The sequence below is a fragment of the Cryptomeria japonica genome, chromosome 10 (genome assembly GCF_030272615.1).
Source record: "Cryptomeria japonica chromosome 10, Sugi_1.0, whole genome shotgun sequence".
Taxonomy (NCBI): Eukaryota; Viridiplantae; Streptophyta; class Pinopsida; order Cupressales; family Cupressaceae; genus Cryptomeria; species Cryptomeria japonica.
Window position 1 is genome coordinate 803,671,437 of NC_081414.1, and position 14,313 is coordinate 803,685,749.

General features: G+C 42.2%; 1 protein-coding gene across 4 annotated transcripts in view; it reads left to right on the forward strand.

The window, feature by feature from the left end:
* LOC131079919 (cystathionine beta-lyase, chloroplastic) overlaps positions 1-13,587 on the forward strand; it is a 156,700-nt gene extending 143,113 nt beyond the window's left edge. For 2 of the 4 annotated variants that reach the window (XM_058017964.2, XM_058017967.2), the window contains 2 exons: positions 12,387-12,493; positions 12,580-12,968. In XM_058017964.2, coding sequence (XP_057873947.1) covers positions 12,387-12,493; positions 12,580-12,648 — 176 coding nt within the window. In that variant the 3' untranslated portion in view covers positions 12,649-12,968. Of the gene's footprint in view, positions 1-9,230; positions 9,260-12,386; positions 12,494-12,579; positions 12,969-13,364 lie in introns of those variants that run through there. The other 2 variants (XM_058017965.2, XM_058017966.2) reach the window with 2 other exon arrangements.
* Positions 13,588-14,313: the final 726 nt, after the last annotated feature.

The following is a 14,313-nucleotide window of genomic DNA, read 5'->3' on the forward strand; positions in this document are numbered from 1 at the left end:
TATTCCCACCGCTCTCTGTGGCTCTAGTGCTGCAGGAAAGGCCACCACTGTCGTGCTCATACCTGGAGGGGTAATGTCTATAGGTGCTCTCAACTGCCCAAAACCTGGGACCGACACAAAAGTTGTCATGGCACCTCGAGGTGGCGTGGGCTGGATGAATTCACTCTTCCCAGATGATGGTGGAGGTGTGAACAGGACGACTACGGTGGGTGTGACAACAATTGTCTCAACAAGAGGGATGGAGGACGTGGTAGCAGACTCCGTTGTCTCTCTCTCCTCTGTAGGCTCTCCCCCTCTGCCAACCATCTGAAAACTCCGCCTGCTGGCGTGGGATGAATCACTGGATGGTGCCTCCGTACTCTCTTCGCCATCCTCCCCATCTGTGTCGGCCTCAAACTTTGATTCTGAAACCACCACCTGCCACTTCCTCTTCTTCCCTGTTTGCAATTCACCTCTTGGCCCTAGGATATCCAAATGGGTCCAATAAAAAATAGGTGGCTGGTTAGGAGCCACCTAACTGCTTGGTACGAGAAGGTCTTGGGTCCCTGGCGGTATCTGTTGGCGCACCGCATCAAGAAATAATCCTATGGCATGGTGGGGCATGTAAAATGTGCGATGTTGCAGCTTCATAAACTCGTCCATCCGGTCCGCCAAGGGGGGTGCCTAGTCATACACCACCCTATTCCTTAGTTCATTCATGAGGACAACCTGGGCAATGGCGATGTCGGATGCCCTACTTGCCCCTGTGAGACGACTCTTCAATACATCCAACAGGCATTTCCACTCCCCTTCGCGTAGAAAAGTCTTCTTCAGCCCTCTGCCCTTGCTTGCATGCTTCAAGTTATCTTGTTCCCTCTGCGTGAGATCGCTGCGACACATTAACTTCAAGAGCATCTCTTTGAAGTCGGCAGTAGGTTTCTGGTTCTTGTCAATTTTCTTTCCTTGAGACCCTAGAATGCCAAAAAGTCTCGTAAACTCCTTTGCTGCAGATGAAACTACAATCTGGTGATGTTCATAATCGAACACTGACTGTCGCTGATGCCTGTCATACGCATGGATCATGCTTCTGAGCACTACCTCAAAATTCTTAATACAAAAGATGGGCATTTGGATAGCCCAATGCACCTGTGCATGTCTCAATTGCTTCTTGATGGCATCGTCATGGGGCGTCTCGAACCACCACTTCCTACAATCAGCCCCACTCAAGCCCTTGAACGTGACTGTCTCAAAGGTTACTTCGTCTTTTGCTGCCATCTGTACCTGCACTTTCGGTCTTATTTTATGTGCCTTACTCTTGCTGCTGTCTCCCATGCCACCTCTTAATTTCACACCTGAAGGCAAAATTTGAATGTCGTTCCTGTGGGAAAGGGTGACACCACTGTAGCAGGTAACTGCTGCAATTGTTTTTTCCAACTTTTTCCTCCGCTGGGGTCCATTAACTGCTTTTTGTTTTATCGTTTATGCCAGTACATATAAAGAGAAAACTAGGGCTAGGGAAACAATTTTAGCATGTGCTTAATCCCTGCAACACGTGGCTTCCTTCAAATGCTAACCCAAATCCCTCCATGCCATCGAGTCTTGCCGGAGGTGTCCCACAACAACCCTTCCGCCGTCCTGTGAGATGTCAGCACGGATACCACCGTCGGCTACCCTATACCCCGCCCCGCTAGACACTACTATCGATTACTGGCACCATTGGTGGGGTCTCAACTTAGACTACAATGTAGTCCGCGCGGGTTTGGTGATGTTGTCGCGGCGTTAGGTTGCACTCTACAATTTCTTTGCACTACGCTGTCCACCTTCGTCATGGGAAGTGAACTTTATTGCATTATTCTTTTATACGCCTCACCACGTGATGAAGGTCACTGTGGCCCCACCATACCTTGTGCATATGTAGTTCGTCCTCCACCGTACAGTGAGAATACACTATACGATAATTCTCTTCCCTCTTTGTCGTGCCAAACAAACAAACAAAAAATTATTTTCCTTTTTCCCGTTGTACGGTGACTATATATGTCGTACGGTGGTCTTTTTCCTCCACCATACGGTGATTTTCCTTCGTCGCATGACGATTTGTTTCTCCTCTCACCGTACAGTATGTAGATGCAGTGCATTTTTTTGTTTTCCTCTCCGTCGTACGGTTAGTTTATATAGTATGACGATACTCGCAAAAATTTTCCTCCACCGTACGGAAAGCATGCACCGTATGGTGATTCTTTCAAAATTATATATATTTGTTTTCTCCACCAAACAGTAAGTATGTACCATACAAAGATTTTCAATTTTTTTTATACTTAAGTAGAGCGACGGGAAGATTTTGGGTCGGTCCTCTTCCCGTGCTCATGATATGGTGTTAGTTTCGACCCATTAACGCTGTCCGGAACCTCCCGCCCATCGAGTGTCCATAACTTGATTGACCCGTTCTCAACCACTTCTCCAACTTTATACGGCCCTAACCACCTTACCTTGAATTTGCTGGGTTTAATCTCATTGCGCCCATTGCACTTCAACACCAGTTGTCCTGGGGTGAGCCTCATCCGCTTTAAGTGTTTGTCATGCCACATCTTCCTACGTTTTTGGGCTGCCGGCCCATTGAGCCATCATCCTTTTCTCGTCCAACTTATTCAAGACGTATAACCTTTCTCTTAGGCTCTCTATATCCCCGAGTCTGTTCTCAATGGCGATGCGAAGGCTTGGCACCACGAACTCTGCTGGTACAACAACTTCCTGCCCGTACATGAGTTGAAATAGCGTCTGGCCTGTAGTCACTTTGTAGGTGGTGTGGTAGGCCCACAAAGCAAAGGGTAACTTTTCCTCCCAATCTTCTCCCTCGACATTGCATGACTTATAGATCACTTCGACTAGAATCTTGTTGGTGGCCTCGGCTTGGCCATTAGCTTGTGGGTAATAAGGGTTGGACAATGAGTGAAAGATTTTGAACTTAGTCGTGAGCAATTTGATGATGTGGTTCACAAAGTGTCCACCCCTACCATAGTCAACTGGATGGGGATGTCGTATCGCGTGATTATCTGTTCATAAATGAATTTTGCGGTACTCAAGGCTGAGTTGTCAAGCAGGGCCCGCGCTTCTACCCATTTGGTTAAATACTCTGTGGCTACCACAATGTAGCGACACCTCCTAGCACGGTTGGCCTTGAGTGGCCCAATAAAATCCAACCCCCCAGTGCTCGAGTAACTCTTGAGCATACGATGGGTTGAGTGGCATGAAATCCCTCTTCAACAGCGTCTTGGCTCTCTGACACGTGTCACAACCCACTACCCATTCTTTGGCGTCATTGTATAGTGTGGGCCACCATAGATCTGCTAGCAGCACCTTCCGTGCGGTAGTGTCGGGTCCCATATGGCCTCCCGCGGGCCCCTCATGTGCCTCCCTCAAAACGCTTGGCATCTCTTCCTCCATCACACACCGACACAACACTTGGTCGAGCCCCATTTTGTATAGCAATCCATTGATTAACTGGAATGTACGGCTTCTCAACATGAGTTTCCTTCATTCCCCCGGTAGCATACCTTGCGGGAACACGAAGGTGGAGAGATATTCCCTGATAGCAGTATACCATGATGGTAGTACTGCGATCCGGAATAGGTGAGCATTTGGAAATTCATCGTTAATCCCCTCTGGTGGCTCCCCTGACCTTATCCTTGATAGTTGGTCAGCTATCACATGGCTTTTTCCTGGTCGTACATTGATGGTGAATGTAAACTCCTGCAACAGGAGTAGCCATCTGCTGATCCTTCCTTGAATAATTGGTTTATTGACTGGATACATAAGTGCTTGGTGGTCCACATAAAACGTGAATGGTGTCACTAGAAGGTAATGTCTAAATTTCTGCACGGCATATACCATCCCTAGGGCCTCTCACTCCGTTGTGCTGCAATTCTTTTCAGCTTTAGACAATAATCTACTTGCAAAATAGATTGGATGGTCCAGTCCATGGTCACCCACCTGAGCTAATGTGGCACCAATTGCGAAATTGGAGGCATCCACATGGACATGAAACTCCTTGTCCTAATTGGGGTATGCAAGGATAGGGGCCGCCACTAGCCTGGTCTTCAACTCTTCAAAAGCTTTGCCTTCTGGGGTCCCCCACGTGTACGGCTCACCCTTCCGAGTTAGTTTATCTAAGGGGTAGGATATCTGAGCAAAATTCTTTATTAACCTTCTATAGTAACCAATGTGACCCAAGAAAGATTTTACCCCTGTGACATCTATGGATGACTCCATCTCGACGATCACCCGAACCTTATCAGGGTTTGTCTTCAACCCCTCTTTACAAACAATGTGCTCGAGCAGTTTGCCTTGCGGCACCATAAATTTGCACTTCTTAGGGTTAAGTGCCAACCTTGCCCTTCGACATCTCTCCATGCATTCCTTTAGGGCTACCAGATGTGTCTTGCCCACTGTAAATCGACCAATCGTCGAGGAAAGCCTAAAAGTTTCCCACGCACATCTTGTCAAAGATGTGCAGGATGATTCTTTGAAAAGTTGCAGGTGCATTGCATAGACCGAATGGCATCCGGTTATATGCGTACACGTCGTCTTCCACCACGAAGGTGGTCTTGAGCTTATCCTCCTTGGCGATCGAGATCTGGTTGTATCCTAAAAACCCGTCCTTGAAGGAATACATTTTGTGGTTGGCTACCTTTTCCAATATGCTATCCGTGAAAGGTATGGGAAAAGGATCCTTGATAGTGATTGCATTCAGGCACCGAAAATCGACACAAATCCGGATTTGATTGGCCTCTTTCTTTAAGGAAATGACAATCGGAGACACCCATTCGTTGGTCTGAACCCGAAAGATGATGCCGGCCTCCAACATCTTCTCTATTTCCTCATTGGCCCTTTCCGCATAGTTTTTGTTCATCCAGTACGGCCTCTTCCAAACCGGCTGGGCTCTAGGTACTAGTTGAATGCGATGTACACACAACTCGGGGGGCACTCCTTTCAGATCTTTATATGTCCAAGCGAAAACATCCTTATACTCTAAGAAGATTTTGAAAGCGGTTGCCTTCAACACAGGATCCCAATCGTCCCCCACCAATATGTTTTTGGGGTCTTCCTCTGTTCCGAGATTGGTCACCTTTAACTTGGACTCCTCATACTTAATAGGTTTGTCTTTCTCAAACTGATGTGCGGGAGTGTCATCCACTCGGTCCTCCCCTTCTCTGTATTCTCCGTACTCTGGTGGGAACACATCTTTCTCATCCGCCTCTTCTATCTGGAGCATGTTGCATTGGAACAACTCATAGTCCTCCATCTGCCAATGGATGAGTCCATTTAATGAGCACGTGGTCCTTTGAGCAACTATCGAGTTCCAACACTCCTTCACTATTTGGTTCCATCGGCTCCTTCCCTTCATCCACACCCGTCGTCTCTTCCTTTGATTCAGACTCCGAGGAAGACACCAACTCCTCACTTACCATTTGTGTGCGGAGATCAATGACATACTTCCGCCCACCTTTCTCCATGGATAGGGTGTTCCTCTTCCAACTGTGATTTACTTTGGTTGTCACCAACCACCCTCTCCCCAAGATGGCGTCATAGCCCTTCTTCTTAAGGGGGATTACCACAAAATACAATAAGAAGGGTTGTGTGCCAATGGTCACCTGTTGGGCCATCAGGGTGCCGACTGGCTTAATACCATGCTGGTCTACTCCCACTAGATTGAATGTGGGTGGCCATAGTGTCGGTTTTCCCAGCTTCTTCCATATTTCCTCTGGCAACATGTTTACTTTGGATCTTGCGTCCACGATGGTATCCGTAAGGATGCCCATCTTTACCACCGTGGGGTGCCGACCACTATTGACGACCAACAGCATTGGGTCAGCCGAAGGGCTGACTAGGACTTCCAGTTGGTTTGAAGATGTGTAGGAAAATGTGTGGGCCGTGTTTTGCACAGAGCTCAGGATGGCAGTCCTCAGTTGTGGCATTGTTTCGAGAAGGTCCTGCACCTTTACTGGTACCTCCATCTACAAGACTTGCGTCATAATATTTTTCTCCGCCTCCGTGCGGGATGAGGTGCTTGCCACCTCCGTCGTTGCCCGCCGTTCTGTCATCATGCCTCGTTCAATCTCACCCTTTGCTTCCAGTGCTCTTTCTTTTTCTGTACAAGGGTTCAGGTAGGTAGCCTTCTTTGCTTGTGCCCGGGTGAGTGCCAACACCTCCTTTTCCTCACCAGGTTTCTCAATATTTAATAGATTCACTCCAGGCTTGGGGAAATTTGTATCGTCGTGGTCGCCCCCACTACACCATTTGCACAAAATGCCCCCACTGGTTGCAGGCCCAACATTGAATCATTGGCCGTCCTTTAGCATCATACTACATCTGGCTCCAATTATTGTTGTTGTTATTGTTGCCTCTTCCTCCGCTTCGATTACCTCTGTAACCGTCGGATGATGCCGTGGTGTTGGCTTGGGGTTGGGATGTGCCTGCCGCAACGGATGGTGATGGCTGCTCTTGCGTGAAGAGCACCTGATTCCTTCGTGTCTTCATATTGTAGGGACACTCTTTGGTGGAGTGTCCCAACACTCGGCAAATTTCACAGAAGGCCTTTTTAGGACAGGTGCCTTTTGTATGACCTTCCTCCTTACACTCGATGCACCACACTTCCTCATTCTTGCTCGTGCTTCCCTTCATACTTTTAAATTCTTTCATCATGCGGTGCATGTCCTTCTGGAGGGCTTGCACCTTCTTGCTGGATCCCTCATCGTTGCTACTTCCATTCGAGGATTCCTCGTCACCAAAGGACTTGTCCTCCTTCTTCGTAGACGTCTTGCCTTCACTTTCAAGGTCCATCGCGTGGTTGTAGGCATCTTCATAGGAGGCGGGTGGTACAACTTTCATTTTCTTACTGAGGGACGATTTCAAACCCTCCACGAACCACCTTTTCTTTAATCCATCCCCCGGCTGGTTGTCCATCTTTCCCAACAGTTCCTTCAATCGCCGGCTATACGCTCTAACTGTCTCGTGTTTCCTTTGCTTCATACTCAGGATATCTGCCACGATTTCATTGTCGTCCCTAAGGAGTCGAAACTCCGTCTCGAAGGCTTTATGTAATTCATCCCAAGTTCCTATCTTCGTTTTATTGGTATTGGAGTACTAGTCGATGGCTACCCTCATAGGGTGGCAGGGAACTGCACCACCCACTTAGCCTTGTCGGTCACTCCATTGGTTGACCAAATTGTTTCACATGTACGACAATGCCATACAGGATTTTCCTTCCCATCTCCAATTAATTTAGGCAACTTCTGCTTGTTCGCCATTATGCTCCTTGGCTGCGTCCCAGTACTCGACCCTCCAGGAACTGGTCCTCCAAAAGGTGCTCTGTCGAGATTTGGTACGTTGGGTCCCACCAGGTTACTTTGACTACGAGGATGTGATGAGCTTGAACCGAACAGATTGCTTCTACAACCGTGCCCTTGTGTCCTCCTGACACCTTCGGTTGCACTGGTATCTTCCACCTCTCTGTTCTCAGTCTCGGTCTCCTCTTCTCTCCTGGTCTCGATGCCTCTAAATGGCTTGTATGACTCTACCGTACTCTCGTCGCCAATCTCTTCCAACGTGAGGGAAAGGTCCCCCAACTGCTTTCTAGTGGTTTCTATTAACATAGAAACTTGGCCTTTGCCACTCAAGCCATCATTGCCATTCCTGCTTCCTTCTTCAGCCGTCTCCGACGTTTGGCTTGTTGCTCCAACCTTAGTGCCCTCGCTACTGCCTCGTCCCCGTCTTCTTCTTGTCCCTTCGACACACGGTTTCTGTCCTTATTCAATGTCACGGGCATCAATTCCTTTGTTCTGTAGGATTGAAGGTTCGCCGGCGGCTTTCGTCACGTTCTTCCTCCTCGCACTGACTCCTCTCTTCGAACTACTATAAGATTTGTTGTCACCGGTTCTCATGGTATGTTTCCTCTTAGTGGTTTTGAAGGGCAAGGAAAGCTTGTGCCAAGAGGTTGGGCAGGTTGTTCATCAACTGGTTCACCGCGGGGCTCACTCTGAGGGAAGTCCACTTAGCACTCTCAAGAACGTCTTCTCGTGCTGCTTCCCTTTGTACGTGAGTTTCAATGGACGCTTGCAGTATGCACCTAAAGTCTACCGTCAATGCCCTTTCCCCTTCAAACAATTCTTTGGATTCGTCTTCCTCAGGGATGCTCCCTTCATTCAATGGTTGACCCATTATCATTGTGTCATGTAGTAGACTCCCGTCATCCCCAAGTTTAACTCGGCAACAACACCAGATGTTTGCCCTCTGGGCGAGCAGTTTAATACATGCAGACAAAATATATAACAAAGAACAGTAATGCCATAGATTTAAGATAAACACAGTCATAATTTATTAAGTCACACGATGTATATCAATTGCTAGCCAACAAAAAAGATACCATTCCATTCATAATTGTAATAATGACAAGTTACATCACATGGTATATAAAGGTGCCGAGGGGATGTGAGGGACAACTGTCGCACCTGTAATTACATACCCTCGGTTACATCACTAAACAAAGTACTTCCTAATTGCTTAATTACTTATTATTCGTGTACGTACAATATGTTGCCAACAACACAGCAGAAACAAAATATTGAGCAACACCAAAAAAACCAAATAAGGAGAGGGAGGCACCAGCATAGGAGGCCCTTAATTGAACTTGACCACAATTGTGGCAAGGCTTGTAAAGAAATCCAAAATCTTACACTTGTGTGCTTCCGGAAAGAAATCCTCGTTGTTATAAAGTTTAAAAAAATAATTAATATAAAATATTACATTTAATATTAGTTTTACAAAATCTTTATTTAAATCTTGTTTTATCTTTATTTTTTTCTATTTTTTGAATGTTAGGATAATAATTAATTATTATCATAAATATTTTATTTTACTATTATTTAAAATCGATTGTGATTTATTATTAAATTATTATTATCATTATTTAATATTTAATTATTAATTAATTAACAATTTATAATTACTTAGAATATAAATTATAAGGTAAAGAAGGGGTCAGACATACTCCCCCCCTTAAAATATGCTAAATAAACTTATATAGGTTATATTTTTAACAAATTCCATAGTAAATGGAAATATAATTGTTATATCTTGTTAGTGCCTTCCCTTGTGATATTTTCTATGCGGTAACGATCCCACAAAACTTTAACATTGGTCTACCACTTTATTACAAGATCTTATTGTTATCATATTTAGTTCTTATTTGTTGTCAGGTACATACTACTAAACAAGTGACACATCTAAACATCATGGATTCGACTCAAACTAAGAGGTAAGGTTAGTCGATAAACCACTAAAGTTTATTTCCTCTAAAAATTGGATTGAGATACTTAGCTTTCATTTCTAATGAAAGATTTTATGGGGTCTATATTTTAGAAACATTTTCTTTCTGATGGAGATACTTCTTTGGGTATTATTTTTATTTGCAGAACTCTTTTGCCTATCTGATACTTCCTTTAACCTTTGCCTTATACCTTTGATTCGATTTCAAAATATCTTTCAAAATTTGTCTTCTAGATTATCCAACTTAAAGGTGCTTGACACACACCTTCATTTAATGTTTCGAATGGAGTCACTTCCAAGTAGACTCACAAGAATTATGCTAAGCAAATCCTACTAGTGAAATATATATATTTTTGACTTTTGCTCTATATAATCAAAGATCTTCAATTGTTTGGTCCCTTTTTCTTCCCATCTATTTCAAGATGATGTGTTGTATTGAAGTATTTGAATTCCTAAAGCTAAGTCCAAAATTGTCCAAAATCTTGAAATGAACTTACATCTCTTATCTGATATGATATTTTCTAGAACCTCATGCCACCTAAAGGACATACCATAGTTGTAACAACTTGCCATTTGTTTGCTCTCATAGATTGCAAAGAGGAATTGGTCCACCTATGGCTTCATCCACTCCATTAGGAGAAACAGGATTACCTCAAAACGAGCTGGAAAACTAGTCGCAGTTCATAGTGCCTTGAGACTTCAGGACCAACATCTAATTGAGTGTTGATAGACTTCAGCAGCACGTTGGGACCTAAAAATGTTAGGCAGATTGATGAGGAGGATGTGCCACTAGGAATGGTCAGGCTACCATTGTATGATCCAATTCAGGCAGAGAGTGATAGTGACATAGATGGTTCTGAGTCTTTGGATTTTGATAGTCCGAATGAGGCTTAGTCTCATAGATTGTTGTATTTCTAAGTTATCGGTTCGGGCTCGGATTCAGGTTCGGATTTGGGTACGGATTTGCGGATTCGGCAAATTTTTTTTTCTTAGAAACGGGTACGGGTTCGTCCGCACACACACACGTGTGTGTGTTTGTGTGTTTTCAAACATCAAAATTATAAATATATACAATGATACATAAATGATAACAGATAAATCATAAATCATAAATCCATAATTGCCAATGCTAATAAATAATCTGATATTCATATATCGTAAATGTAATATCATATTCATAATTTGCAAAAAAGATAATATTCAAGTTTCAAGTTTCAAACTAATTCAAGTTGGTTTATACATTTTTGACTTTTTTGACCTATAATTTTCATGTTTGGTCATACTTTTTTGACTTGTATGACCCGTGGACCCTGTTTTTGGGAACCAATGGGCCTTGGTTCTCCCGGGTCCACCTGGGTTCTCCCTGGATTCCACCCGGGTCCCACAGAGAACCCAGCCACCTGGGCAGGACCCGGGTGGAACCCAGGGAGAACCAGGCTCGGACCAGGACCGGGCAAGAACCAGGACCCGGACGCAGCCTTTTTCCCCAAGAACTGGTATCTGAGTTGTATTTTGATGTTTGAGACTTTTGGATATTGAAAGACCATATGATATTTTGATGTTTGACACTGTTATACTTCTTTATTGAAATTTATTATGCTGTTATACCGTTGCTCTCATGATATATTTACGTTTTGATATTGTTGTTATCAGGTATTGAGATCTTATTGAGATCTCTCTCTAATATATATCGCCCCCCATCCTCAAATAATGGCCTTCAAATTGCCGTCCCCAAAATGCAGCGGAACACAGTATTGTTCATTTGTAAAACTTGGAACAATGTAAATTGTAAACCTTTAACTTAATCACTAAATCTAAAATTTGTCACCTAAATTAGTAATGACTAATTAATTACTAAATTGAACAATGACAAAAAAAAATCATAAAGGGAGCCTACCTTGAGGCTTGAATAATGCTGTGAATCCTTTTATTCAATAGGGGATTGGCGTCAATCTTCCTCTTGGTCTTGTAAGTTTTTTCACTCGCGCAATGTCTTGTTGCAACTTTTCAACTTTGTTATTCAGACTTTGGTGTGGGTTGAAATGAGGTCTAGATGCCCACTTGTAAGTTTTATTTTTTAATTTTTTTTTAGTGTTTAGGGTTTAGGTGTGAGGGCTTGTGGCGCACATTTCAAAATGAAAAAAAGGCTTTGCAGCTATGGAATTGGAAGAGTGACAAATATCCACCAGGTCTAGTTGGTCTTTTGGTTGAATTTTACATAGGCAGATTGTAATGTATGAAAACAACGTTTCTCTAGAATAGATTTGAGAACACCTTGTACTCTTAATCATCTATTATAAATAATTCTCTCCCAACATTCTGAAAAGAAAAGCCAAAAGAGAAAAGAAAGTAGATTAGTATAACTCTAGTTAACATTCAGTTGACATATTTTGCTTAGTTATTTTCTGTTCCTCGTGCACTGCAGTGTTTTCATCATGTTTTTTTTTACTTGTTAACGTGGGATACATACCCAATGCATTAGAGGTTTAACATTTCTATGGCATGGATATGATAAGAACGCCTTCTGAAAGCAGCCTCAAGCTAATACAGTTATGCATTGCTTCTTTAAGAAACACCAGTTTGAGTAAACAAATCCAATATATATGGACAATGAGCAAGACTTGCAGGATCATCATGCCCTCTTCATCACGAGCTTAAGATTAACTATTATGATTCCCTTTCAGTATACAAGGTCAAAGGTCAAAGAATATGTTAGAGACAGCCAAATCCACAAATGTTTTGTAAGCTATATTCCAAATAGTGCATCACATTGTACAGATTTTCTTGTAACTCCATGACAATCCCATGTAGTGGCAAATATTGATACTGGTTGGAATCACAGGACTTGAAAACCCTTATCTCGAATGGTTAAAAGTCAAATATCTTTCCTCCTTTTCATTCTTGAATACATCTACCATCAGTAGGGAGCCTCGGATCTGACATTGTACTTACTATTTACATTGTAGAATTGATGATTTATCTAGGAGAATTCAACAATTTTCATCATTATGGAATATGTCACCATTGAAGAGAGCAATGATATTTTGACGAGTTCAATACATTTTGTATTTTCATTTTGGGTGCAGGAAGTGTGAAGTCCCTTATCAGTTTGCCATGTTTCATGTCACATGCAAGTATACCTTCTGAAGTGCGTGAATCCCGTGGATTAAGTGAAGATCTAATACGCATATCAGTAAGTCTTCCGCTCTTGTGTCTATTTGTGGTCAGACTCCAGAACTATTATTGATGTCAAGGCTGACGATATTTTTAAACAAGCAGGTGGGAATTGAGGATGTGGAAGATCTGATTGCTGATTTAGACCAGGCAATCAACTCAGCAGCTGTCTAATATTGGTAGATTGACCCTTCTGGAAAGAATTTATAGAACATTTGAGTCATTGGCCTCTTCTAGACAATGTCAGTTTATGTACCAATTTGTGATGATATATTTCCAAAATGCAATGTACTGGGATCCATGACTATGGTCAACTTCCTTTCTCATCAGCTACGTCTTCTGGGAAACGTGTACTGAAGATTTAAGTCATTCACCTCTTCTAGAGATTAATGTCGATGTACGTGCCAATTTGCTATGATGTACTGGAATCTATGAACATGGATAGATTCCTTCATATTCACCTAAATCAAAATGCAATTGCAGCTTTACAAGAATGTTTTTTTTTGAAGTCTTCTGTGGGTTACATATATTAGAGATAAAAAAATATATGGTTCATCTCAATACAGGCATACGATAGATGCAACAGAGCACTTACCGTCTCTAATTTGCAACAAACCCAGGGAATGAAACAATGGTAAGATTGTTATTTTATTAGATAGGTGTAAAGATAAAAGGTAAATCCGAACATGGCACCATATTTTTATAAAGCGCAAATTGTAAAATAATTTTCTGATGGATTTTATTCTTCCCTGTTCAGAAAAAGTATGATTATATATTACAAAATGAAAAAATGTAGCAGTTGAATTTCAGCATGGTAATGGGTTCCTGGTTATTTAATTTTCTATGAAAAAAAGTAATTCTACATCACTTTTCCTCGGAACTCTTAATAGGAATGTTACATGGCGCCGTTCAAAGGAAAGATAAGGCAGTAAGACAAATCACACAACTAACTGCTAGAAGCCTTGGAGTAAGCTGTAGATTAGCTCCTATAGTTTTGCATACATGCGTGTGCTTTCTTAATATATGCATGTAGCAGAAACTCAAATACATATTTAATGTTTAGTGGCCCAAGTTTTGGAATAACCATGTCTGTCTTATAAGGCAATACTCAAGTATCCCCTAAAATTTTATCTCATGTTTTCTTGTTTTAAGTCTCTATTATTAACACAGAATGTGCTTTAGCATCCCACTTACTGTCAGATATTTAAGTTGAACTGATTTTGATGATTTTTGTCATTTACTGATAAACATACAATCAGTCAAATATTTAGTGACTTTCATGTTAATAATCTCATGAAAAACAGCTTTTGTCAATACATGTACTATCTTCAAGTAAAATTTACGATGCAACCCATCATTATATTCGAACACAATTGTGCTTGGTTGACCAAAATTTGTCTGCTAAACATTTATTAAACCAAATAGCTTCCTCTGTATCTTAAGAAAAGACTGTTTTATAAAATACTAGTCAAGGCAATAGTAAGTAACCTCCTACTCCATGAAACCACATTATATAACACGAATCAAATTCTGTGGTTGACTTTCAAGTTGCACTATTAGTATGACTTGCTTGATTAAGAATCACATAATTAGTAAGACTGGAAGAGTTTGTGTCTCCCACTATATCAAGTATCATAATTTCTAAATATTGAAAGGTCCTTATAAGTTTTCCAACCTCAAAGGCTTGGGTTATTGAGTGGTTGACTGACTGAACTATTGCAAAACTAATGAGATGGAAGAGTTTGAATCTCCACCAAAATCAAGGATCATAGATTTTAAATATTGTAAGGTTCGTTAAAAAATTTCAATCTCAAAGGCTTGGTCATTTGAGGGATCGGT